The sequence below is a fragment of the Myxocyprinus asiaticus genome, chromosome 6 (genome assembly GCF_019703515.2).
Source record: "Myxocyprinus asiaticus isolate MX2 ecotype Aquarium Trade chromosome 6, UBuf_Myxa_2, whole genome shotgun sequence".
In the NCBI taxonomy this organism is placed as follows: Eukaryota; Metazoa; Chordata; class Actinopteri; order Cypriniformes; family Catostomidae; genus Myxocyprinus; species Myxocyprinus asiaticus.
Window position 1 is genome coordinate 19859094 of NC_059349.1, and position 26428 is coordinate 19885521.

Consider the following 26428-nt stretch of genomic DNA (forward strand, 5'->3'; position numbering starts at 1 on the left):
ATTTTGGCTCACATTTAACAAAAACCCACCAATTCACTATCTCAAAAAATTAGAATACATCATAAGACCAATAAAAAAAACATTTTTAGTGAATTGTTGGCCTTCTGGAAAGTATGTTCATTTACTGTATATGTACTCAGTACTTGGTAGGGGCTCCTTTTGCTTTAATTACTGCCTCAATTCGGCGTGGCATGGAGGTGATCAGTTTGTGGCACTGCTGAGGTGGTATGGAAGCCCAGGTTTCTTTGACAGTGGCCTTCAGCTCATCTGCATTTTTTGGTCTCTTGTTTCTCATTTTCCTCTTGACAATACCCCATAGATTCTCTATGGGGTTCAGGTCTGGTGAGTTTGCTGGCCAGTCAAGCACACCAACACCATGGTCATTTAACCAACTTTTGGTGCTTTTGGCAGTGTGGGCAGGTGCCAAATCCTGCTGGAAAATGAAATCAGCATCTTTAAAAAGCTGGTCAGCAGAAGGAAGCCTGAAGTGCTCCAAAATTTCTTGGTAAACGGGTGCAGTGACTTTGGTTTTCAAAAAACACAATGGACCAACACCAGCAGATGACATTGCACCCCAAATCATCACAGACTGTGGAAACTTAACACTGGACTTCAAGCAACTTGGGCTATGAGCTTCTCCACCCTTCCTCCAGACTCTAGGACCTTGGTTTCCAAATGAAATACAAAACTTGCTCTCATCTGAAAAGAGGACTTTGGAACACTGGGCAACAGTCCAGTTCTTCTTCTCCTTAGCCCAGGTAAGATGCCTCTGACGTTGTCTGTGGTTCAGGAGTGGCTTGACAAGAGGAATACGACAACTGTAGCCAAATTCCTTGACATGTCTGTGAGTGGTGGCTCTTGATGCCTTGACCCCAGCCTCAGTCCATTCCTTGTGAAGTTCACCCAAATTCTTGAATCGATTTTGCTTGACAATCATAAGGCTGCGGTTCTCTCGGTTGGTTGTGCATCTTTGTCTTCCACACTTTTTCCCTCCACTCAACTTTCTGTTAACATGCTTGGATACAGCACTCTGTGAACAGCCAGCTTCTTTGGCAATGAATGTTTGTGGCTTACCCTCCTTGTGAAGGGTGTCAATGATTGTCTTCTGGACAACTGTCAGATCAGCAGTCTTCCCCATGATTGTGTAGCCTAGTGAACCAAACTGAGAGACCATTTTGAAGGCTCAGGAAACCTTTGCAGGTGTTTTGAGTTGATTAGCTGATTGGCATGTCACCATATTCTAATTTTTTTAGATAGTGAATTGGTGGGTTTTTGTTAAATGTGAGCCAAAATCATCACAATTAAAAGAACCAAAGACTTAAACTACTTCAGTCTGTGTGCATTGAATTTATTTAATACACGAGTTTCACAATTTGAGTTGAATTACTGAAATAAATGAACTTTTCCACGACATTCTAATTTATTGAGATGCACCTGTACATATACATATATATATATATATATATACACACACACACACACACACACACAGTACTGTACAAAAGTCTTAGGCACATAAGATGTTTAACAAAAACATTTGTCTTAAGATGGTTATTTATATCTTTAGTTGCAGTGTGTCAATAGGTAATATACATTTTAGACTCCCAAACATTCCTTCTGCAAATAGAATAGAATAGAACAGAAGAACAGGGAGCCCTGCAACAGATGGCATGGCCCCACAGAGACCCCTACTGAACATCGAGTCAATCTGGGATTACATGAAGAGACAGAAGCAATTGAGACAGCCTAAATATATAGAAGAACTGTGGCAAATTCTCCAAGAAGCTTGGAACATCCTATCTGCCAACAACCAAGAAAAATTGTGTCCAGGTGTCCCTAGGAGAATTGGGGCTGTTTTGAAGGAAAAGTTGGTCACACCAAATATTGATTTAGCTTTTTTAATGTTTACTACACTTTTGGATGATGTTAATTGAAAAATGAAAACTAATTATGGCACTATTTTTGAAGAAATCCTCACTATGCAACATTTTTCACAAGTGCCTAAAACTTTTGCACAGTACTGTATATGTGTGTGTGTGTGTGTGTGTGTGTGTGTGTGTATATATATATATATATATATATACAGTGCATCCGGAAAGTATTCACAGCGCTTCACTTTTTCCACATTTTGTTATGTTACAGCCTTATTCCAAAATGGATACAATTCATTATTTTCCTCAAAATTCTACAAACAATACCTCATAATGACAATGTGAAAGAAGTTTGTTTGAAATCTTTGCAAATTTATATAAAAAAAAAAAAAAAAAAATCACATGTACATAAGTAATCACAGCCTTTGCTCAATACTTTGTTGAAGCACCTTTGGCACCAATTACAGCCTCAAGTCTTTTTGAGTATGATGCTACAAGCTTGGCACACCTATTTTTGGATGGCAGTTTCTCCCATTCTTCTTTGCAGGACCTCTCAAGCTCCATCAGGTTGGATGGGGAGCGTCGGTGCACAGCCATTTTCAGATCTCTCCAGAGATGTTCAATCGGGTTCAAGTCTGGGCTCTGGCTGGGCCACTCAAGGACATTCACAGAGTTGTCCCGTAGCCACTCCTTTGTTATCTTGGCTGTGTGCTTAGGGTCGTTGTCCTGTTGGAAGATGAACCTTCGCCCCAGTCTGAGGTCCAGAGCGCTCTGGAGCAGGTTTTCATCAAGGATGTCTCTGTACATTGCTGCATTCATCTTTCCCTCGATCCTGACTAGTCTCCCAGTTCCTGCCGCTGAAAAACATCCCCACAGCATGATGCTGCCACCACCATGCTTCACTGTAGGGATGGTATTGGCCAGGTGATGAGCGGTGCCTGGTTTCCTCCAGACATGACGCTTGCCATTCAGGCCAAAGAGTTCAATCTTTGTTTCTCATGGTCTGAGAGTCCTTCAGGTGCCTTTTGGCAAACTCCAGGCGGGCTGTCATGTGCCTTTTATTGAGGAGTGGCTTCCGTCTGGCCACTCTACCATACAGGCCTGATTGGTGGAGTGCTGCAGAGATGGTTGTTCTTCTGGAAGGTTCTCCTCTCTCCACAGAGAGACGCTGGAGCTCTGTCAGAGTGACCATCGGATTCTTGGTCACCTCCCTGACTAAGGCCCTTCTCCCCCGATTGCTCAGTTTGGCTGGGCGGCCAGCTCTAGGAAGAGTCCTGGTGGTTCCAAACTTCTTCCATTTATGGATGATGGAGGCCACTGCGCTCATTGGGACCTTCAATGCTGCAGAAATGTTTTTGTACCCTTCCCCAGATCTGTGCCTCGATACAATCCTGTCTCGGAGGTCTACAGACAATTCCTTGGACTTCATAGCTTGGTTTGTGCTCTGACATTCACTGTTAACTGTGGGACCTTATATAGACAGGTGTGTGCCTTTCCAAATCATGTCCAATCAACTGAATTTACCACAGGTGGGCTCCAATCAAGTTGTAGAAACATCTCAAGGATGATCAGTGGAAACAGGATGCACCCGAGCTCAATTTTCAGTGTCATGGCAAAGGCTGTGAATACTTATGTACATGTGATTTGATATGTGATATCCGTCTGCATTCATGGTGTTCTCACAGATGTGCAAATTACCCATGCCATGGGCACTGACACACCCCTGGCCCATACAGACACTGGCTTTTGGATCTGATGCTGATAACAGCTTGGATGGTCCTTTTCCTCTTTGGCCTGGATATCACAACAACTTCGTTTTTCAAAAACATTTTGAAATGTGGACTCTTCAGACCAAAAAACACAGTTTCACTATTCTACTTTCCATCTAAGATGAGACCAAGCCCAGAGAAGTCGGCAGCGCTTCTGGACAGTGTTGATGTAGGGCTTCTGCTTTGCATAGTAAAGTCTTAACTTGCATCTGTGGATGTAGCGGTGAATGGTGTTGACTAACAAATATTTACTAAAGTAATCCCATGCCCATGTTCATGATATCCATTACAGATGAATTATGTTTTTTAAGACAGTGACATCTGAGGGATCAGAGATCGCATGCATTTAGAAGTGGTTTTCGTCTTGCTCTTTACGCACTGAGATTTGACCAGGTTCCTTGAATCTTTTAACTATATTGTGCACTGTAGAGGGTGAAATGCCCCAAATCCTTCCAATTTGTCTTTGGGGAACATTGTTCTCAAAGTGCTGGGTTATTTGCTGAAGCATCTGTTGGTAAATTGACAAGTCTCGAATGATCTTTGCTCTTGAAGGACTAGGCTGTTTTTGGAGGCTCCCTATATACTATGACATGATTGCCTCACCTGTTTAACATCTCCTGTTTCACATTGCCTTGTTATTTCAACTCATCAAATTGTTATTAGTCTTAAATTGCCCGTCTCAACTTTTTTGGAGTGTGTTGCAATCATCTGATTTGAAATTACTGTACATTTCCAAACAACAATGAAATTCACAAGGAAAAACATCATATAATGTGTAGTTGTAGTGCTTTCAATATAGCAAAGGGTGAATATAATTTACAAATCACTCCTGTCCCAACGTTTTCAGATTTGGGGTTGTATATATATATATATATATATATATATATATATATATATATATATATATATATATATATATATATCAGTGTTCTAAATTGTTTCTAGCAACTGAAGTTCCATAAAGCAAACGTACAACTGCTCACTTTGCTACAGAGTTTTATAAGAGCACTCACCTGCAGTGCACTACCATGGGTCCTGCATCAGGAGGGTTGCAGGCTTTGACCCTGCGTAGGAAGGCTAGGATGGGGGTTGGGTATTCAGGCACTCCGTGGTCCGGCCAGGCCATGAACTGGAACTGCCTGACCTCACGTTTCTCGCTAGAGCCGTTCTGCTCGAAAAAAGTGGGAGAAAGGAAGATAAGTTTCTGCAAAAGTGTAAACTTACTATAAAGAGAAGGAAAGACAAGCAACTTTTGTACCTTGTAAAGGGCAAAGGTGCGCACACTGTAAGTGGCCAACTCGACAGCATCAAGCATGGTGACTTGGATCATTCCGTAAGTCTCTGTGCCACGAATGGGCCAATACTGGTCACACTTTACCTGTTTTTGAGGAAAGGAGTGAAACACAGTCAAAAACTAGAGCACAGAAGTCCCCTTAAAGTACACATACTTAATATTCAAACTTATTTTTAGTGATGCTTACTAAGAGAGGCATCACTGTTACTTTTACTCATACTCTGGGTTGGGATGTTGAACAAATAATGATCTAACGTAGATTTTCTTGATAAAAAAAAAATATAATTGTGCCTGGTAACAGGTGCATGTGAAATGGCTAGAAATAGAATTTTAGCTTAGCATAAAGCTAAATGTTCACATGACAATTTACAAAAGGTTTATTTCTATTTCTGCTGCTCCAAGCTTACTTCAAACTTAGAGGAGAGCGGGGCACAAACTAACACTTTTTGGGGAAGTTAACAGATTGGAGCTTAAAATGATACCAAGTTTGCCTCGTTTTAAATAAACACTAAAAACAGAGATGGAAATTAACTTGTGAATTTTTACTTTTGCTACTTTAAAATGAATTGTTGGCGATATCTTCCAAAGGTTTTTGAATTGTGCCCTAATTTTCTCTCTACATAGTGTTGATATGGCAACAAGTAGACAAATGAAGTTTCATCTTACCAGTGTCTGTGGAAACATTTAAACTATGTGTGTTACAACTTGCCCTGTGTTAGTTTGTGCCCCGCTCTCCCATTACTTTTCTGTCTGCTCGAATGAATGTTACACATCTAAAGAAAGTGTTTCACCGCTGTACAAATGCTCTTTGGATTGCGTCATTTATTTGGATAAATGTTTTCCAACCGAATAGACTAAATATTAAATGGAACAAATGACAATAAAATGCAAAGTAATGTCTTCAGTAATCAAAAAACTTTTTAAATGTAACTGTTTTCTGATAACCAATTATTTAAATTGTAACTGTAGTGGAATACAGTTACTAATATTTTGTATTTTAAATACCTAATCCCATTACATGTATTCCGTTAACCCCCCCCCCCCCATGGCAGATCACCTGCCAGTGGTGAAACTAGGTCACATATGTCTCTCTATCATGGAGGTTTTCATCACAAGCCTTTACTTGCAATATGACTTTCCATCTATCAACTAAACCGGCACAAATTCCCCAGGGTAGGTATTACAGGTTATCTACTGTCAGGCATGACACTCTACCCCACTGACTCTGTTGTAGCCCTAAAGGTACAATCACATTTCTTCAGACAGTGTATGGAAAAAAGATGCAGTAAAAGTAAATGGTTACTGAGGCTAACATACTGCCTAACATCATCTTTTGTGTTCAATGGAAAAAATAAAGTCACAAGATGAGGGTGAGTAAATGAAAGAATTTTCATTTTTGGGTGAACTATCCTTTTCAAATCATAATTTTACACAGCTGGCTAGCAAATCCCCCCGTTTGAGATCATTCCTTCACCCGTGATACCTACCCTGGACTTCTCTTCCAATCTGGTCATCATAACAATGGTACTGGCTCTCTGCTCCCAAACCATCCTCCAGAAGTCACTCAGAGTCTCAGGCAGAGGGCCCTGTGTGGCGATGTAGGCATTCTGCTTACGGTAGCCATCAATGTAGTTAGAATTAATGTAGTCACTACCTGGAACACCTGCAAAAACAGTACACAAATATAGAAGAGCTCACTGGTGACCCACTTGAACCAAACAAACATATGCCCTCTACATTTGTGGTAATTACATGCATCCAGAAACACTGTCGCCATTATGAAATGCTAAAGGTCAAGAGTTCTGAAAATGAGTTTGACGCTTACCATCCACAGGAGTAAGAACGACCCTCGAGTGGTCATAAGCAATAACATTGGCATAACGGTTCTTTGGCTTGTTGACCTCCAAATTGGAGTGTTCCCATGTGAACTGCTGGCTTGGATCAATGGACTGCAGTAGAAAAGAGGAGAGGACAAAGAAAGGGAGGGAGAAAGAGAAAGAAAATTCTGTTCAGCCTTTTGAGGTACCTTGTTTGAAGCTTGATACCACAGAGTGCCGCAGGGGTAAATTTGAACTAGCTTCAATTCAGCAGGAGAGGCTTTGTTTCTATAGCAACCCAACATTTTGAACGGAGACCCAGAAGAACCAGAGATGATTTTGTCACCAGGGGATGTTAGAACTGATGGACTGGCAACTCAAATTACCAAGCTCGAGAGTGGTAATTTGGACCCCTTTGTGGGTATATTTCAGTTTTCATCCCTTACTAGTGATCAACTGCCCTGCAATAAGAGCACAAATTAATTTTCTGCTATGTTATCAGAACCAACCAACAGATAGTTTAGTGTTCTTTGACACTCTAATTCAAACATAATAGTTCCTGTGACACACTGTGTGCATATCTGAGCTTATTCACGGAGAGGTGCCATGTATCTACATTTTTAGGCAAGATACAGCATGACCAAAGGAAAAAAAATAAAAATGGTTTGACTTAGTAGTTCAATTAATATGCATAAGACTTGTTAGTCTAATCTAGTGGTAGAGTTTTCAATTAGTGATCAAGGGGACCCCAGCTTAAATCACCACGCATTTCTGTTCAGTGGAAAAAGTATCTTTGCCATTTTGATAATTGTGTTTGTGGGGGGGGAGTCATATTTGGAGTTTGGAGTGATATTAGGGTGGATAGATGATGTTCAGTTTTAAGCAAATGATCTAAGGAAGAAGCGACTGTATTGGACTGACCAAATTTGGACAATATTTGATGCTTCAGAAATCGACTTGACTCAGAAATCTCAGGGGGCATGCACCCTGTAAAGTTTCTGCATTCAGGCATATGGGTTTGATACTCAAGATTCAAAGGAAAGAGCGTAAAGATGCTCGGGCTGGCCTAATGGAAAACTTGTGTCCATGTGGACTTCATGTCTGCACTTGATTTGGTGCCTGCTGACAGGAGTGAAGAGGGAACAGCAATGGCCGAGGAATAGCGGACCCAACAGGGAGATTGTGGATTTATGTAGACAGACAGGAAACTCTAAAGAGAGAGGACTGATGAACACATGTTGACTGAAACACTGCATATAATGCTGGCTGATTGCATGAGGCCATACCTCAAAATGTTCAAGTAACAGATGTTCCAGATAGGACCTTTTTATTAGAGGTCAGTTATCTAACCATCCTACATGTGCAACTTTTTGAAGGTCATGCTCACATTACAACCATGAAAGACTAAAACTAAAATTGCACAAACTAAAAATTGAAGATGTGGTTTTTTTGTCCATGTCTGTTAGTTTTGGGGTCATCCACATGCTAGGGTACTCCTAAATGTTTAACAGATATATGTATTTAAAATTTTTCGGCAGAACAAATCTAATATATTGATGACTCACCTTGCACTACACAAATTTTTGTCTAATAAAATGCTCTCTAGAATGAGAATGTCCCTCCCCCTAAATTATAATTATAATCCCCCTCTGACTACCAATAGCAAGTAGCAAATCATAGTTCGCTGATGTGTTTCACTAACACTAGGAAATTTTGACCGATGCGATAACCAATAATTCATTATATTTGGAGGCTGATAGCCGATATTTTTGCAGATAAATATAAATCTGGATATAAATCTACATTCTGTGTGCCTGATTACAAAAACAAAAGGTTCAGGTTATAAAGCCACATCCAGAGTACTTCAAATGAAATCAAACGAACAGTGGAAAATTGCTTTTATTTTAAAACAACTTCAAATGCAGAAAACAAGGAACCTGCAAGGAAACATATAAATTATTTTCCCACAATCATCATTTACCAAATGTAGCCTACTATGAACCAGTTAAATAAAGAAATTTCAGTCTATTGACTGAAAATTATAATGTGACGAATGAGCTACTTTTATAAATACAGTGCATTGCACTTAATTAAAACCTATCAAAAGACCACAATAAGGAATGCAAACATAATTTCCTAATTTTCTTGTTGGATGATAACCGTTAACTTAAAAAAAACAAAAAAAAAACACATTTATCGATCGATACCAATAAGGCTGCTGATATATCATACATCCTTAACTAACACTCATTGTTTATTTCCTTTCCCAACCATCAACTATTTGCAAATTTATTTTGAAAGTGTCTCAATTGCTTTCTTCCTCAAGCTGTGACGTGTTGTTTACAGGACTTCGACGTAAACAAAAGGCAATTAGCTATTTAAAAAAAAAAAAAGGTACAAGCCTACTGATATGTCCCATCCCAACTCCCTGTTTAAACAGGAAATACATCAACACAGGAAAGAAAACGGCACTCGGCAGACAATTCAAAGTCTTTAAGGTCAGTAGTATGCAGTACAACGTGTTGCAGTTCCACTGAATTGTAGCCATCCCTTCATTTATTCCTGACAGATTTAGCTTTAAATAAATTTGATTTCTGATTTAAATTTTGACTTCTGAGGATGTGCATTCTTATTTCAGGAAGGAATGAAAGATGCACTTTGCATTGCACGGATTTGCATTGAGTTGGTTATTGGATTTCTCATTCTGACTACAGAGGATTACTCATGGGGCTAGAGATGGGTTGGCAGTCTCTCCCTCTTTTTCTCAAATTCAAGGCTCCCTGGTTCAAATGACACCGGGTCGTATCTGAGCATCGATTGACGACAATATGCAGCAGCCTGCTCGGCCGTTCAATAATGTCACGGGGTCTCTTGTTATTCAGCACTGATCTGCCTGTTGTGGACAAGGCTCTGATCGACTCAGTGTCCATCAACCTCCACACCTTTCAGCTGATCTGGGATAACACCAGCTTCCACAGATCCTCTTAAATGTGTGATGCTTGTTTTGTCAATGACAAATGTCTCTCTCCAAATAGAGATTTAATTTTGATGGGCTTCTGTAAACTGCCACAGAGTTCACATACTTTTTGACCAATGAATTTCCATGACTTGTCCAGTCATTCATAATTACTGGTTTTTATAGAGATTGCAAGTACAAAAAGTAATTTATAGATAATGAAATATATTTCAGAGCTGAGCACAACTAGAAAAATGGATATTCACTATAGACTATAGGTATTCCTGTGGCTCAACAGGTAGAGCGTGGCACTGGCAATACCATGGTCACAGGTTTAATTCTAAAGGAATGAATGTACTGAAAAAAATTATAGCTTGAATGCATTGTAAGGGGCCATTGAATGTGTTTTTGTGTCTATTTGCACTGTTTTTGTTTTTCTATGTAAACATTGTTTTTTCAGTGTCTTGTACAGGAGCGCTGCATTTTATAAATGGCATGTCAAGAATGTAAACATGCACTAGACTGACGTCTTCTTACTGCACAACGTCTTGTTGTTTTTTCAGCATCTTGCACAGGACCGCAAGAATGCGTCTGAATGGAAGTCACTTTAGATAAAAGTGTTTACCAAATACATACATGTAAATGTACATTTTAATGACTTGATCAGCTTTATTTAATTTCCAGGTCTGGAAATCAAATTTTTAAACTTCCCTGACATTTCTAGGTTTTCCATAAACACAGGAATCTTACAGAAAGCACTCTGACATCAAAAGACAATTGGCTTTTTCAATTTCCACCCAGGAAAAAAAAGCTAAAAAGTAAACAGCAAATCCTCTGTGCTAGATAAGAATAAATTGGCATATTGAAGTATCTGATGTGCTAAGTGTTGCTTTGCCAGTTTATCAACAAGAATCTTGGAAAAACATTTACCTCGCTATGAGCTTTCGCACATAAGTTCAGGTAATGCGCGAACAAGACAGCTGGTATGCTGACTGGCGGTACTTGGCAAACAAGTCGAGCGAATATAAGCTGTCACTACATGGGCTGACAAGCTTGAGAGATGCGGATAATGATAGCAGTGGGAGGTGAGCATCCTATAAGAAGATTCGACTCGTGCCGGTTGACAAACACTGGCTTGTTACTGGCAAGAATCAGTTAGCTGACGGGCGTGTCAGCTATTGCTCTTGTCACCAGTCGAGCTCAGCAGTGCTTTACAGAGGGCTTTAAGATGCAAAGAAGAATTTCATGGGACAACTAACACTCAATATTCTGGTTCTGCAGTATGAAAAACACATCATTCAAAAAAGCTGACTTTTGGGTTAATACATAAATATACAGGTAATAATAAAGCTACCACGATGGTGTTATATCTGTTTAATGTAAAGATCACATCTATGACATGATCACAGTTTGCCTATAAAGACCCCAAGAAATCACAATTTTACTTTTGTGGCTTTTAGTCTATGTCTGTTAGCTTTAAAGTGTTTTGAAGTGTTTAAAGTTTGCTAGTGCTGTGGTTCTCAACGAGGGGTCCAGAGCCCACTGGGGGCCTCAAGATGACAAAAAAAAAAAAAAAAAAAAAAAATATATATATATATATATATATATATATATATATATATATATATATATATATATATATATATATAATATATTAATCTAACTTGCAGAAATAAATTTAAAATATGCTTAAAAGAACTCCTAACAATCACTAGAAATCAAGATGTATTGACATCATATTTCTTATTTTAATTCAGCAACTCCCTTCAAAACTGTTGTTTTTATTGAAGAACATACAGTACTTAAAACTTCAGGAATAAAAATAAATAAAATAAAAATACATAAATAATCATCATTAATTATTTTAAACTATGAACATGAACATTCATTCATTCATTCTTCCAGGAAAATGGACCAAAAATATTTATGACATCTTACAATTTTTATTTACATATTTTTTCCAATAAAATGTTCTCTTGAATAAGAAAGTCCCCTCCCCTTTAAATTACAAATACCACTTGCCTCTGTCTAGCAATATCAAGTAGCACATCATGGTTTGTAGGTGTGCCAGTTGCCATAAAGCTCATACTTTCTTTCCTATGCGCAGGAAGTGTTTGGAATTTATTCATTTTAAAAGTGTCTTTATTGCTTGTCTATTTCTTCAGCTTTTAAATGTGTTTTTGCTTGACTTTGATGAAACCTAAAGGCAATTGGCTATTTAAAAACAGGACAAGCCTTTCAATACCAAGCCTTTCCGCCCCAAATATGTCAACCAGGAAAGAAAACTGCTCGTCAAACCATTAAATGTCTTCTAAGCTTCATGCTTGTGTCGAGCCCTCTAATGGGTCCTGTTTTTTTTGTCTGACATTACAGGGCAGAGGGAAGTATGTGCTGATAATCTTTGGCAGATATAACCATGAGACACACTGAGCAATGGATGCATGGAGCAGACAACTGAGCCAATAAACGTGACAGTGACCCACTGCCTTGCTCATGCTGGCTGGACAAGGCTACTCCCATTGGCCCTAGCGGAACCATCTGTTCCCTTGAGAGGGGGCCTTCCTTAACAGGAGTAGATAACATCACAGCATGCCAAGAGCAGGTTGTGAGCACTGCCTGGCTACAGAGGGCTTGTGTGGTGAAAACCAAAGCCACAAAGGCAGGAGGAGAGATTTGTCACATATGGCTGCTTGATCAGCTAGATCCTTCCATCAAAATGTCACTAAATGTCTTTAAAGAGAAAGGATTTAAAGAAGGTTTATAAAAAGACGAAAGTCTCGTCTTCTTTATATCCTTTCCACAGGCACGTGTAATTAGTGTGGTTGGTTGGAGTGAAGTTTTAATTGCAGTTTTACTATAAATACGACTGTGGAGGAAACAAATGAGCTGAGCAGAGAAAGAAAAAATATGAGCAATGGAATAAATGAAGAGAGATGTGTGTGATCTTGGCTAATCAATATCTTCTTCACTGGTAAAAATTCTCTGTTTGCCCTATTTTTATATACATGCATGCATCGCAATCTTTTGACGAACGCTTAACATTTGTAAAAACCCTCAACAGGGACTGTACTTCAGAGAAGAACATTTTGGGCCAGCACAGTCTGATTTTTGAATAATTCCACACCTTTAGGGAGAAGGCTGTCAGGCATGCTAAATATCGCTCTTATTTAAAGGTTTAATAGTCTCCTTTCTCAACATCAGGAAGAAATGACAAGGCCTATGTGTATATTAAAGATTTCTAGAGAGACATCACTGACACAGATCACTGGAAAATGAACATCTGTTTATCAGAAAGACACAAGTGTGAATAACTGTCATAACACTGAATGTGGGTGTTCTTAACCGCTGATGGCAAGAGAATCTATATTAGATAACACCATATAGGCCACAGTGAATTCACGAGCAAATTGACAGACAAGACACAACAAACTAACAAAAGAAATAAAAACATACACAAAATTATAAGTACAAATGCAACAGACTAAACAATGGAAACAAAGACATAAACAAAAACAACAGCACCAGTGTAAATGTTTCCTAGCAAAAAAAACCCCAAACAACCAAAAAAAATGCTTAAATGGAATTTTCCGGGTTCAATACAGTTAAGCTCAATCATCAGCATTTGTGACAATATTCATTACCACAAAAAATTATTTCTACTCATCTGTCCTCTTCTTTAAAAAAAAAAAAAAAAAAAAAAAAAAAAAAAGCAAAAATCAAGGAACGAAAAATCATTTCACAATGGAAGTGAAAGGGGACAATTTTTGGAGGGTTTAAAGATAGAAATGCGACACTTATAATTTTATAAAAGCATTTACATTAATTATTTTGTTAAAACGTATGTATTATTTGAATTTTAAGTTGTTTAAATCATATTTTTTTCAGCCATTTTAGGGTTTTAGGGTTTGTTGACATTACATTGTCATGGCAAAGTTGTAAAATTGGATATAACTTTACACAGAAATAGTTAGTAAGTAATTTTATCACACTAAAATCATGTTAACACGTATATTGTTTATGTCTTGTGGCTATATTTTTGAAATAGTGAGTAATTTAATGTTTAAGGATTGCCTCATTCACTTTCACCTAGATTTTCGCTTTTTTTTTTTAAAAAGAGAAGCAAGTCAAAAATAATTTTTGTATTAATATTGTGCCACACATGCTGTCGATTATATGTCAGAATATTCCTTTAAACAAGTTTAGCTGGTCTCCCAGCCTGGCCAAGCTGGTGTTTAGCTGGTTTAGCTCGTGCCTGACCAGTTGCCCCAAAAATGCTCTAAAACCAACAAACCATCAGCCTGATCAGCTAAAATGGCCAGCTGAGACTAGCAAACCATCTTTTACTGGTTTAACACTCAAGGCAGTAAAACTGTAACTGCAGTGGCCTAATGCTATTGCAGTTAATCCAGACATCTGAGTTGGTAGACAGTACAATTGCGGTATTTTCACCAGTCCAGTCATAGCTGAACTTTTGTCCTACCTCATACTCTTGGGAAAAGCGAAGGGCGTCGTTGGCCTTGAGTCGCTCAATGTGGTCTGCCAGGTCACAGACAGAGATGGGAGGGTGTTCCCTCATTCCTGAAAGAGAATATAAGAAAACATGTAAAGTGGTGAGTAAACCCCAGAGTATCACTCCTGATGCATCCTACTGTTACAATGGTGAGTGAATCTGCCAGTATGAGCTGAGGAGTTCTATGAGGGCACGACATAAAGAGGTTCTTCTTGAAGTTTTACGTAGAAAAATTCCTCTGTGAGGTGTATGCTGACATATTCCTACTGAAAACAACAGCTTAAACCAGCAAAAACTGGTATGCTGGTCTTAGCGGGTCTTTTTGCTGGTCTTAGAGGGTTTTTGGGCACTTGTCAGCTGGTTAGGCTGAGAGAGCCTCTGGCTGACCAACTAAACCAACTGAACAGCTTGGCCAGTCTGGGAGGCCAGCTAGACCATCTGAAACTAGCTAAGACCATGGGGCCTGAATAGTTTAGCGAGTAAAGATGCTGGTTTCTACCCCTGGAGTTGCGAGTTCGAATCCAAGGTATGCTGAGTGACTCCAACCAGGCTTCCTAAGCAATCTATTTGCTCAGTTGCTAGTGTGGGTAGAGATGCTTGGGTTACTTTCCTCATGGTCTTTATATGGTGGTTCACGCTCTTGGCAGGTTGCGTGGTGAGTTGTGCGTGGATGCCGCAATGAATTGTGTGAGCCTCCATACGCGCTAAGTCTCTACAGTAACACGCTCGGCAAACCAGTTTATGCTGGTTTAAGATGCTTTTTTTTACAGCAAGGATGCTGTGTCTGCTTAACTTCCACCTCCCACAATACACTCCAATTGTTTTTTTTGTTTTTTTTTGTATAAATTAGTTTAAAAAAAAAAATGAAACTTTGAACTTGGCAAGGCTGCATGCTTAGCTGGATCTTAAGAAATGCTCAGCTTGCATTGTGTTGTTTGATAAGGGAAGGACAGTGCTTTGTATTAGAGGTTCTTACATTAAGATTACAGTGGTTGAAGTGTTGAGGGTGATTGAGCAGGTCTGAGATGCTTAATGGGACATGCTTGGGTATAATTCCCCATTATGCGTTCATTATGTTCACAGTGAACACTAATGTATGGACAAGCCCCCTGCCAGCTACTTCATGCAAGCATTCTTGCGAGACAGTGGGCGGCAGGACTGAGGGCCGCTCTCTTAATCAACCACATTAAATCAAAGCCAAAAACCCTAATTCACAGAGTATGCCTTGGTCCAGTACCGTGCAGACACAATTTGCATTGGCTTTCTGAAAGATGTGTATAATTTCTGCGCCACTAGCGGCACAAATTGGAATAGCAAAAATAGTGACCAAATAGGTTTCCCAACCATTCCTATAAAACAGGTGGTCCCAACCAAACATTTTTGCTGAGCATTTTGGAACACTTCATGTTAATGAGCAATGTTTTGAAGGCATCACAGAGCAATGGAGTTTATGCTTGTCTGGAACAAGCTTTTCAGACTAAAAATGGCTAATAATGGTCTGTTCACATTAAACTGGGATAGGAGAAAGTATTTTTTAAACATCGAAACAATTAACACACCGCACCTTTAATTGCAACATTGTTTTAGCTACTTTCTCCAGTAATATACCCATTTGTTGTCTATATCAGAAAAGGCAAAAAGTACTGTGTTGTAGAAAGCAGTAATTTGTCAATGGATGGAAATCACGGATTTCAGGCAGCTTGACGGATGAGTTGATAAATAGCAAGATAGACAGGTAAGGACACTGCATATGTAAATGCTCAGCAGGGATGCAGATTAATTTGGAGTGTCAGGACAGCGGTAAAAGCTGGGAACTGCAGGGAGAAGATGATGGAAAAAATCTAAGTGTGCAGATTGTATCAGTGTTCCTGTAGCTTAACTGGTACAGTAGCTTCACCAAGGTCATGGGTTCTATTCCCAGAGAATGCACATACTGATCAAATTTAAAGCTTGTCTGTCGTTTTTGTTTTTTGTTTGTTTTTTGATAAAAGCATCTGTAAAATGCAGTCCGCTCACCTTGTGGGGTCAACAAATACATACAGTGCATCCGGAAAGTATTCACAGCGCTTCACTTTTTCCACATTTTGTTATGTTACAGCCTTATTCCAAAATGGATTAAATTCATTATTTTCCTCAAAATTCTACAAACAATACACCATAATGACAACGTGAAAGAAGTTTGTTTGAAATCTTTGCAAATTTATAAAAAATAAAAAATAAATAAATAAATAAAAAAATCACATGTACATAAGTATTCACAGCCTTTGCCATGACACTCAAAATTGAGCTCAGGTGCATCCTGTTTCCACTGAATATCCTTGAGATGTTTCTACAACTTGATTGGAGTCCACCTGTGGTAAATTCAGTTGATTGGACATGATTTGGAAAGGCACACACCTGTCTATATAAGGTCCCACAGTTAACAGTGCATGTCAGAGCACAAACCAAGCCATGAAGTCCAAGGAATTGTCTGTTGACCTCCGAGACAGGATTGTATCGAGGCACAGATCTGGGGAAGGGTACAGAAACATTTCTGCAGCATTGAAGGTCCCAATGAGCAGTGGCCTCCATCATCCGTAAATGGAAGAAGTTTGGAACCACCAGGACTCTTCCTAGAGCTGGCCACCTGGCCAAACTGAGCGATTGGGGGAGAAGGGCCTTAGTCAGCGAGGTGACCAAGAACCCGATGGTCACTCTGACAGAGCTCCAGCATTTCTCTGTGGAGAGAGGAGAAACTTCCAGAAGAACAACCATCTCTGCAGCACTCCACCAATCAGGCCTGTATGGTAGAGTGGCCAGACGGAAGCCACTCCTCAGTAAAAGGCACATGACAGCCCGCCTGGAGTTTGCCAAAAGGTACCTGAAGGACTCTCAGACCATGAGAAACAAAGATTGAACTCTTTGGCCTGAATGGCAAGCGTCATGTCTGGAGGAAACCAGGCACCGCTCATCACCTGGCCAATACCATCCCTACAGTGAAGCATGGTGGTGGCAGCATCATGCTGTGGGGATGTTTTTCAGCGGCAGGAACTGGGAGACTAGTCAGGATCGAGGGAAAGATGAATGCAGCAATGTACAGAGACATCCTTGATGAAAACCTGCTCCAGAGCACTCTGGACCTCAGACTGGGCCGAAGGCTCATCTTCCAACAGGACAACGACCCTAAGCACACAGCCAAGATAACAAAGGAGTGGCTCCGGGACAATTCTGTGAATGTCCTTGAGTGGCCCAGCCAGAGCCCAGACTTGAACCCGATTGAACATCTCTGGAGAGATCTGAAAATGGCTGTGCCACTTTCAACCTGATGGAGCTTGAGAGGTCCTGCAAAGAAGAATGGGAGAAACTGCCCAAAAAAGGTGTGCCAAGCTTGTAGCATCATACTCAAAAAGACTTGAGGCTGTAATTGGTGCCAAAGGTGCTTCAACAAAGTATTGAGCAAAGGCTTTGAATACTTATGTACATGTGATTTATTTTAATTTATTTTTTTATTTTATTTTTTTTGTAAATTTGAATTTAATCCATTTTGGAATAAGGCTGTAACATATCAAAATGTGGAAAAGGTGAAGCGCTGTGAATACTTTCCGGATGCACTGTATACTGGGGAGTTAAATGATGGTTATATTTGGGACCATCATATTTTTATATAACAAAAATTGCTTTCACCATCAACATAATTACCACTAAGCACAAAGTATTCTATATATTTCAAGGGTAATGGTGCAATTGTTCCATGAGCTGCACATTAAGTGAATACAGCACAGGCTACATCCATGTTAAACAGCAAGTTAATTAGGCAGAAAAGAGCTACAACCGAGCATGCAAAGCAGGCAAGGTAGACTGCAAATGTCCTGGAACTGAAATTAATAAATATCCAAGGTCATTAAAACTGAGATGAAATGTAATCAGAGACTACAGATACATAACTGTATTACTACATATGAGTGCATGTACAACAAAACTTGATAAAAAAATAAAAAGCATAAACTCATTGTAAAAAGCTGACAATGTAAGCACACAGTGTTTACAAGAGATCTGCATGAACAGTACTGTGCAAAAGTATTATGCAGTTGTGGAAAATGTACAGTATAGTGAGGATGTTTGAAAAAATTATGCCATGAATATATATATATATACAGGTGCATCTCAATAAATTAGAATGTCGTGGAAAAGTTCATTTATTTCAGTAATTCAACTCAAATTGTGAAACTCGTGTATTAAATAAATTCAATGCACACAGACTGAAGTAGTTTAAGTCTTTGGTTCTTTTAATTGTGATGATTTTGGCTCACATTTAACAAAAACCCACCAATTCACTATCTCAAAAAATTAGAATACATCATAAGACCAATAAAAAAAACATTTTTAGTGAATTGTTGGCCTTCTGGAAAGTATGTTCATTTACTGTATATGTACTCAATACTTGGTAGGGGCTCCTTCTGCTTTAATTACTGCCTCAATTCGGCGTGGCATGGCGGTGATCAGTTTGTGGCACTGCTGAGGTGGTATGGAAGCCCAGGGTTCTTTGACAGTGGCCTTCAGCTCATCTGCATCTTGTTTCTCATTTTCCTCTTGACAATACCCCATAGATTCTCTATGGGGTTCAGGTCTGGTGAGTTTGCTGGCCAGTCAAGCACACCAACACCATGGTCATTTAACCAACTTTTGGTGCTTTTGGCAGTGTGGGCAGGTGCCAAATCCTGCTGGAAAATGAAATCAGCATCTTTAAAAAGCTGGTCAGCTGAAGGAAGCATGAAGTGCTCCAAAATTTCTTGGTAAACGGGTGAAGTGACTTTGGTTTTCAAAAAATACAATGGACCAACACCAGCAGATGACATTGCACCCCAAATCATCACAGACTGTGGAAACTTAACACTGGACTTCAAGCAACTTGGGCTATGAGCTTCTCCACCCTTCCTCCAGACTCTAGGACCTTGGTTTCCAAATGAAATACAAAACTTGCTCTCATCTGAAAGAGGACTTTGGACCACTGGGCAACAGTCCAGTTCTTCTTCTCCTTAGCCCAGGTAAGACGCCTCTGACGTTGTCTGTGGTTCAGGAGTGGCTTAACAAGAGGAATACGACAACTGTAGCCAAATTCCTTGACAAGTCTGTGTGTGGTGGCTCTTGATGCCTTGACCCCAGTCTCAGTCCATTCTTGAATCGATTTTGCTTGACAATCCTCATAAGGCTGCGGTTCTCTCGGTTGGTTGTGCATCTTTTTCTTCCACACTTTTTCCTTCCACTCAACTTTCTGTTAACATGCTTGGATACAGCACTCTGTGAACAGCCAGCTTCTTTGGCAATGAATGTTTGTGGCTTACCCTCCTTGTGAAGGGTGTCAATGATTGTCTTCTGGACAACTGTCAGATCAGCAGTCTTCCCCATGATTGTGTAGCCTAGTGAACCAAACTGAGAGACCATTTTGAAGGCTCAGGAAACCTTTGCAGGTGTTTTGAGTTGATTAGCTGATTGGCATGTCACCATATTCTAATTTGTTGAGATAGTGAATTGGTGGGTTTTTGTTAAATGTGAGCCAAAATCATCACAATTAAAAGAACCAAAGACTTAAACTACTTCAGTCTGTGTGCATTGAATTTATTTAATACACGAGTTTCACAATTTGAGTTGAATTACTGAAATAAATGAACTTTTCCATGACATTCTAATTTATTGAGATGCACCTGTATATATATATATATATATATATATATATATATATATATATATATATATATATATATATATTTTTTTTTTTTTTTTTCAATTAACTTCATACAAAGTGCTGTGAACATATAAAAACTAAATCAATATTTGGTGTGACCACCCTATGCCTTTAAAACCAATTCTCCTTGGTACACTTGCCCACTGTTTTTCAAGGTTGTTCTAAGCATCTTGGAGAACTTGCCACAGTTCTGTGTATTTAGGCTGTCTCATTTGCTTTTGTCTCTTCATGTAATCCCAGACTGACTCAATGATGTTGAGATCCGGGCTCTGTGGGGGTCATACCATCTGTTGAAAGACTTCTTGTTGTTCTTCTATTCCAGGGGTGTCAAACTCGGTTCCTGGAGGGTCACAGTCCAGCAGAGTTTACCTCCAACCCTAATTAAACACACCTGAAGCAGCTAATCAAGGTCTTCAGGAGTGCTTGAATATTACAAGGAGGCACTTTGGAGCAAGGCTGGTACTAAACTCTGCAGGGCTGCGGCCCTCCAGGAACTAAGTTTGACACCCCTGTTATTCTATTCTATTTGCAAAAGGAATGTTTGAAAATCTAAAATTGATATTTCCTATTGACACTAAAGCAGAAGATATAAAAGAACCATCTTATGATATTTATGAAAAAAATCAGTTCATTATCAAAAGCTGACAATTATATAAAATCATGTTTACATGAGATTTACATGTACAACAAACACAAATAACTATGAAAAATCATCATAATCAGTATATAAGCTCATAAAAAGCAGACTATGCAAGAAAACCGCGTTTACATGAGATTCTGATTCTGTCATGTTTTTTTTTTCCTCCCATTTTGATGTCAAGATGTAAACAGATGTCAACATTGAATAAGCCGGCAAACAGTGGTGAGCCTCTGTGCTTAAATGCGGAGCGTAATGGGCAAAAATCTAGCCATGTCGATCAGGTTTTGCTTAAACCGTTTATGACCTTTACTCGATAAAAGAACGCTGTTTATAGTGTTTACTGTATATGGCCTTACACTTTGTTGGGTTATTAAGCATATTCAGTGAAGCATTGTGCATGTAAACACACTCATCCGCAGGAAATAAACCTGGATAATATGTGAGGGTGTGTACTGTACATAACATGTGAGTGTATGAAACCTGTTGGTAATGCAGGTACAACACAGACATTTCCGCTTATTCCTGTTTCAGCTATACCAACACAGACGTCACATCATTTGTACTAATAAACAACATGAAAATAACTCACACAATTGCAAAAATTAATCAAACTTTGAAATGTGAAGTGCGCTTGTTGCCACTCTGTTGTCATATGGAAACTGCTGGGAGCGGTGGCAGCATGATTTCACGGTAAAAGAGCCTTATGGCTGTTTTGACTGTAGTAATTATGTGCTCTTCAGTACTGAAAGGGTCTGAGAGGGGTCTGTAATAACCTGCTCGACTGCCACCGCTCAGCTATTAGAGGGGAGAGAGGCAGGTGTGACATATTCTCTGAGCATCACAGCTCTGCCTCTCACTCACCTTGGGAATGGAAAGCAGGAAGGCTAATTACCAAAGAGGGGTTGAAAGGGTGCGAGGGGCCTTTGGGTGAATTGAGTGCATATAAGACACTCCAAGGAGATGACACATTGAGTGGAGGAACTCCAATAAACAGCTTGCGACCTGAATTTAAAGCCTCCGAATGACAAATGGAACTATAAATGGAATGTAAAGCAGAGCGCTTTATTATGGTTTCCCAAAGCTTACTGCTTAATCAGTGCAAGCAGAAAGTCATAAAAAGATTAGATTTGTTTTCGCACAAAGCTGCTAATTAAACAACAAAAGGTCTTTAGCATTTCTAAATTTACATAGTAAATTATTCAAGGGAAACAGCTACAGTATTTTCATATTACACTAGATTAACGCATAGGCAGTTATGCAAAATGGATGTTTTTTTCCCCCACACATTATTATGTAGGAATGAAACTGACAGTGGCATAGGAGGAGGAATTTTTTTAATTTCTGTCATTGGATTAAATAAATAAACTAAACTAAAAATAAATAAATTACTGAGGAGCATTTGTCCATGCGAAACTCTCAGCCATTATGTTAGGGCATTGTGGGTGATTAGTAGGGTGTTTCAACACGGTTGCTAGGGTGTTCTGGGTGGTTTACTTGCCCGGCAGGTAACTCGTAAGTCCAGTCATTTAGAAACGTCATTTTTAATTGAGTTAAGGTATCATTCAAGCCTGTGGTACAAACAGGCGAGGTGAGTTCATCACCAAAGTTTAGTGCTAGGCATAGAGGTTTGTTCCTTACCCTAAGTATGAGCAATATACTGTAAATGGTGATGATCTTTGATATGATCTACAGTTGAAGTCAGAAGTTTACATACATTCACTTAGGCTGAAGTCATTAAAACTCATTTTTTAACCACTCCACAGATTTAATATTAGCAAACTATAGTTTTGGCAAGTAATTTAAGACATCTACTTTGTGCATGACACAAGTAATTTTTCCAACAATTGTATACAGACAGATTGTTTCACTTTTAATTCCAGTGGGTCAGAAGTTTACATACTGTTATGTAATGTTTACATACATTAACTGTGCCTTTAAGCAGCTTGGAAAATTACAGAAAATGATGTCAAGCCTTTAGACAATTAGCTTCTGATAGGAGGTGTACTGAATTGGAGGCATACCTGTGGATGTATTTTAAGGCCTACCTTCAAACTCAGTGCCTCTTGACATCAAGGGAAAATAAGAAGAAATCAGCCAAGACCTCAAGAAAAAACAATTGTGGACCTCCACAAGTCTGGTTCATCCTTGGGAACAATTTCCAAATGCCTGAAGGTACAACGTTCATCTGTATAAACAATAGTACGCAAGTATAAACACCATGGGACCACACAGCCATCATACCACTCAGGAAGGAGACGCATTCTGTCTCCTAGAGATGAAAGTAGTTTGGTGCGAAAAGCGCAAATCAATCCCAGAACAACAGCAAAGAACCTTGTGAAGATAATGGAGGAAACAGTTAGACAAGTATCTATATCCACAGTAAAACGTGTCCTATATCGACATAACCTGAAAGGCTGCTCAGCAAGGAAGAAGCCACTGCTCCAAAAATCACCATTCAAAATCCAGACTACAGTTTGCAAGTGCACATGGAGACAAAGATGTCCTCTGGTCTAATGAAACAAAAATTTAACTGTTTGGCCATAATGACCATTGTTATGTTTGGAGGAAAAAGGGTGAGGCTTGCAAGCTGAAGAACACCATCCCAACCGTGGGTGGCAGCATCATGTTGTGGGGGTGGTTTGCTGCAGGAGGGACTGGTGCACTTCACAAAATAGATGGCATCATGAGGAAGGAAAATTATGTGGATATATTGAAGCAACATTTCAATATCAGTCAGGAAGTTAAAGCTCAGTCACAAATGGGTCTTCCAAATGGACAATGACACCAAGCATACCTCCAAAGTTGTGGCAAAATGGCTTAAAGACAACAAAGTCAAGGTATTGGAGTGGCCATCACAAAGCCCTGACCTCAATCCAATAGAAAATTTGTGGGCAGAACTGAAAAGCATGTGTGAGCAAGACGGCCTGCAAACCTGACTCAGTTACACCAGTTCTGTCTGGAGGAATGGGCCAAAATTACAGCAACTTATTGTGAGAAGCTTGTGGAAGGCTACCCAAAACGTCTGACCCAAATTAAACAATTTAAAGGCAATGCTACCAAACACTAACAAAGTGTATGTAAATTCTGACCCACTGGGAATGTGATGGAAAAAAATAAAAGCTGAAATAAATAATTCTCTATTATAATTCTGACATTTCACATTCTTAAAATAAAGTAGTGATCCTAACTGACCTAAGACAGGGAATGTTTTCTATGATTAAATGTCAGGAATTGTGAAAAACTGAGTTGAAATGTATTTGGCTAAGGTGTATGTAAACTTCTGACTTCAACTGTATCTAATCCAAGTAAACAATAAGGGGATACTAAAGTGAATAATATATGAATAAATAGAATAAAAGAAAGCAAGCAGCCCCTTAAAAGCACCTTTTTGTTAAGCAGCTTCTATCTACCTTTAAGATGCACTGTCGTGACTGAAAGCACCTCTTCTCTCGTGTGCTCTGTCTTTAAAGCTTTGGTGGGTGGACAGTAAGAATTAGAAGATGCATACAGCAGTGACAGATCGTTCTGATTACAAAGACGTGCTGTCAGTTCAGTCACTCTGTGTCTGTGCATATACATCCGGTTTATGGTAAATGACATATTCGGTGGCATATGCTGATGTGTTTGTGCACAGAGAAAATAATATCAGGGTAACTGTACAAGATACAGATGATATATAGTACCTGGTGGTGGCAGAGATAGTGCACACAAAAATGAAAATTCTGTCATCAATTCCTCACCCGTATGTTGTTCCAAACCTTTACTTACTTTCTTCCATAGAACACAAAATGAGTTAATTATAGTAGAATCTCTGAGCTGATGTTTTGTATACAGTGAAAGTGAATGGTGACCACTGCTGTCAATCAAGATTTTCAGTGAATAAAGACTTAAATTTCAGTTTGTTCCTTAAACAAAGCTATCATATGGCTTCAGAGGACTTGGAATACAGCGCACAAGTGTACTTACTTTGGAAGTAAAGGTTTGACCCTGCGCTCTGACCTCAGCTTGGCTGGGATATGCGAAAACATAGGGGCAGTGGTAGCTCAGCGGTTAAGCCTCTGGGTTACTAATCAGAAGGTTGGGGGTTCAAGCCCCAGCACTGCCAAGATGCCACTGTTGGGCCCTTGAGCAAGGCCCTTGACCCTATCTGGTCCAGGGGCAATGTATCATGGCTGACCCTGCACTCTGATCCCAGCCTAGCTGGGATATGTGAAAAAAAAAAAAAGAGAATTTCACTGTATATGTGCAAATGTATGATAAATAAAATTATAAAAAATAAATAAATAAAAACAAATTATTATAATTATAAAAATTATTATAAGTGTATTTACTACATTTATGAACTTTTTTGACCTGTTTTGTGCTTGGCAGCCCCACTTTCATTGTATGGAACAGGGCAGCTCCAACATTCTCCTAAACTTCTTTTTTTGTTTCACGGGTTTGGAATGGAATAAGGGTGAGTAAATGATGCCACATTTTTAATTGTGATATGCATGTACTGTATGTGTGTGAGGGAAGAGAGGGAGAGAGAGAGAGAGGGAAAACTTGTGTTTTTTCATCCTTTCGTACATATGGTGATAAGCTGAAATATCACACATTATGTGTGTTTGAGTCAGAGGAGAAGTGTACAGTTTGTGTACATATGGTGGAGAACACACAGGGCTCTGGCAGACTCAATGAGTGTGTGTCAACATATGATGTACAGTGTATTACCCGGTGTCTGGTAGTTGAGTCTCCTCATTTCAACTGGATCAGACGAGCTGGCCAGAAGACAATCCTTCACACCACCTGAATGATCATCTTTAGGTAGGGGTGATGCCCTCTTCCTGTAACAGCAAAATGAAGCCAGCATAAGTGCACTTATTGATTCATTCAGACCATGCCAGCCCCACCAGTAGAAGACAACATCAAGATTCAGAAGAACTGTTCTTAGTTAAATTCAAAACAAAAACAATGATGAACAAGAGAGTTTAAGACTAGGAGAATGAAATGTGGACATTAGTGGGTCCATAGTGAGTTACCACCTATTAAGAAAACAACTATGTGTGAACCTAGTTTCATGTTAAAGGGGTCATATCATACATTATTTTATAATCTGATTTTGTCCAAAATCCATTTATAATTTTAGGAAAGTTTCAGCAATGTGGACTTCCATATTTTTATTTGTCTGTTAACAATATCAAACAGTGTATGTACATGCGCCACAGGAGATTTATGACTTTGTCCAACCACAGTGTCATCTCATATTCTGTTTTGCGTTTAACAGAATTCTTAGGTGGAAATGACGAATAAAATAACTGGCTCCATTGTCTTGCTAAGGCAAATTTCATTGCTAACAATTTACATATCCTAAATCCATACAATTAAATAACATTTTCACACTTTTTTTGTGGAATTTGGCAAAATACAGCTTGAATGGAAATGAAGCCCAATAAAAATACTCTATTCACAAGTGATATTTACCTTTAATTTTTTGTGTTTTCTTCAAACCACTCTCATATTTAATCTCAAGCAACAGCTCTTCACTGATGCTTTTGTCAACTTGGTTAACAAGTACACTTTTGTAAAAAAAAAAATAAAAAAAAAAAAAAATTCTTGGTGAAAATGATTTAGGGACAGTCATAATGTTTGAAATACATTACACAGAATTTTCACATTTTCAAAGAATAAACCTGTGTATGGTTTATGTTTATTTTACAACTGGTTAAAAAGTTTTGAATACAATTGTAATGAGACCTTCATAAAACAAAAAGAAAAAAGTTGAAATCTGAAAGTGCCTGAAGTTGAAGAAACACCCACATACATGTTGGTAAAACAGAAATGTGCTGCATAATATGTTATCTGTCTGA

The 26428-nt window shown here is 39.0% G+C and overlaps 1 protein-coding gene across 6 annotated transcripts in view; it reads right to left on the bottom strand.

The window, feature by feature from the left end:
- LOC127442429 (receptor-type tyrosine-protein phosphatase F) overlaps positions 1–26428 on the bottom strand; it is a 301235-nt gene that overhangs the window by 21595 nt on the left and 253212 nt on the right. For all 6 annotated transcript variants that reach the window (XM_051700458.1, XM_051700457.1, XM_051700461.1 and 3 more), the window contains 6 exons: positions 25293–25405; positions 14188–14285; positions 6760–6883; positions 6422–6597; positions 4899–5018; positions 4654–4808 (listed from right to left, as the gene is read on the bottom strand). In XM_051700458.1, the coding sequence (XP_051556418.1) occupies positions 4654–4808; positions 4899–5018; positions 6422–6597; positions 6760–6883; positions 14188–14285; positions 25293–25405 (786 nt within the window). The remainder of the gene's footprint in view (positions 1–4653; positions 4809–4898; positions 5019–6421; positions 6598–6759; positions 6884–14187; positions 14286–25292; positions 25406–26428) is intronic.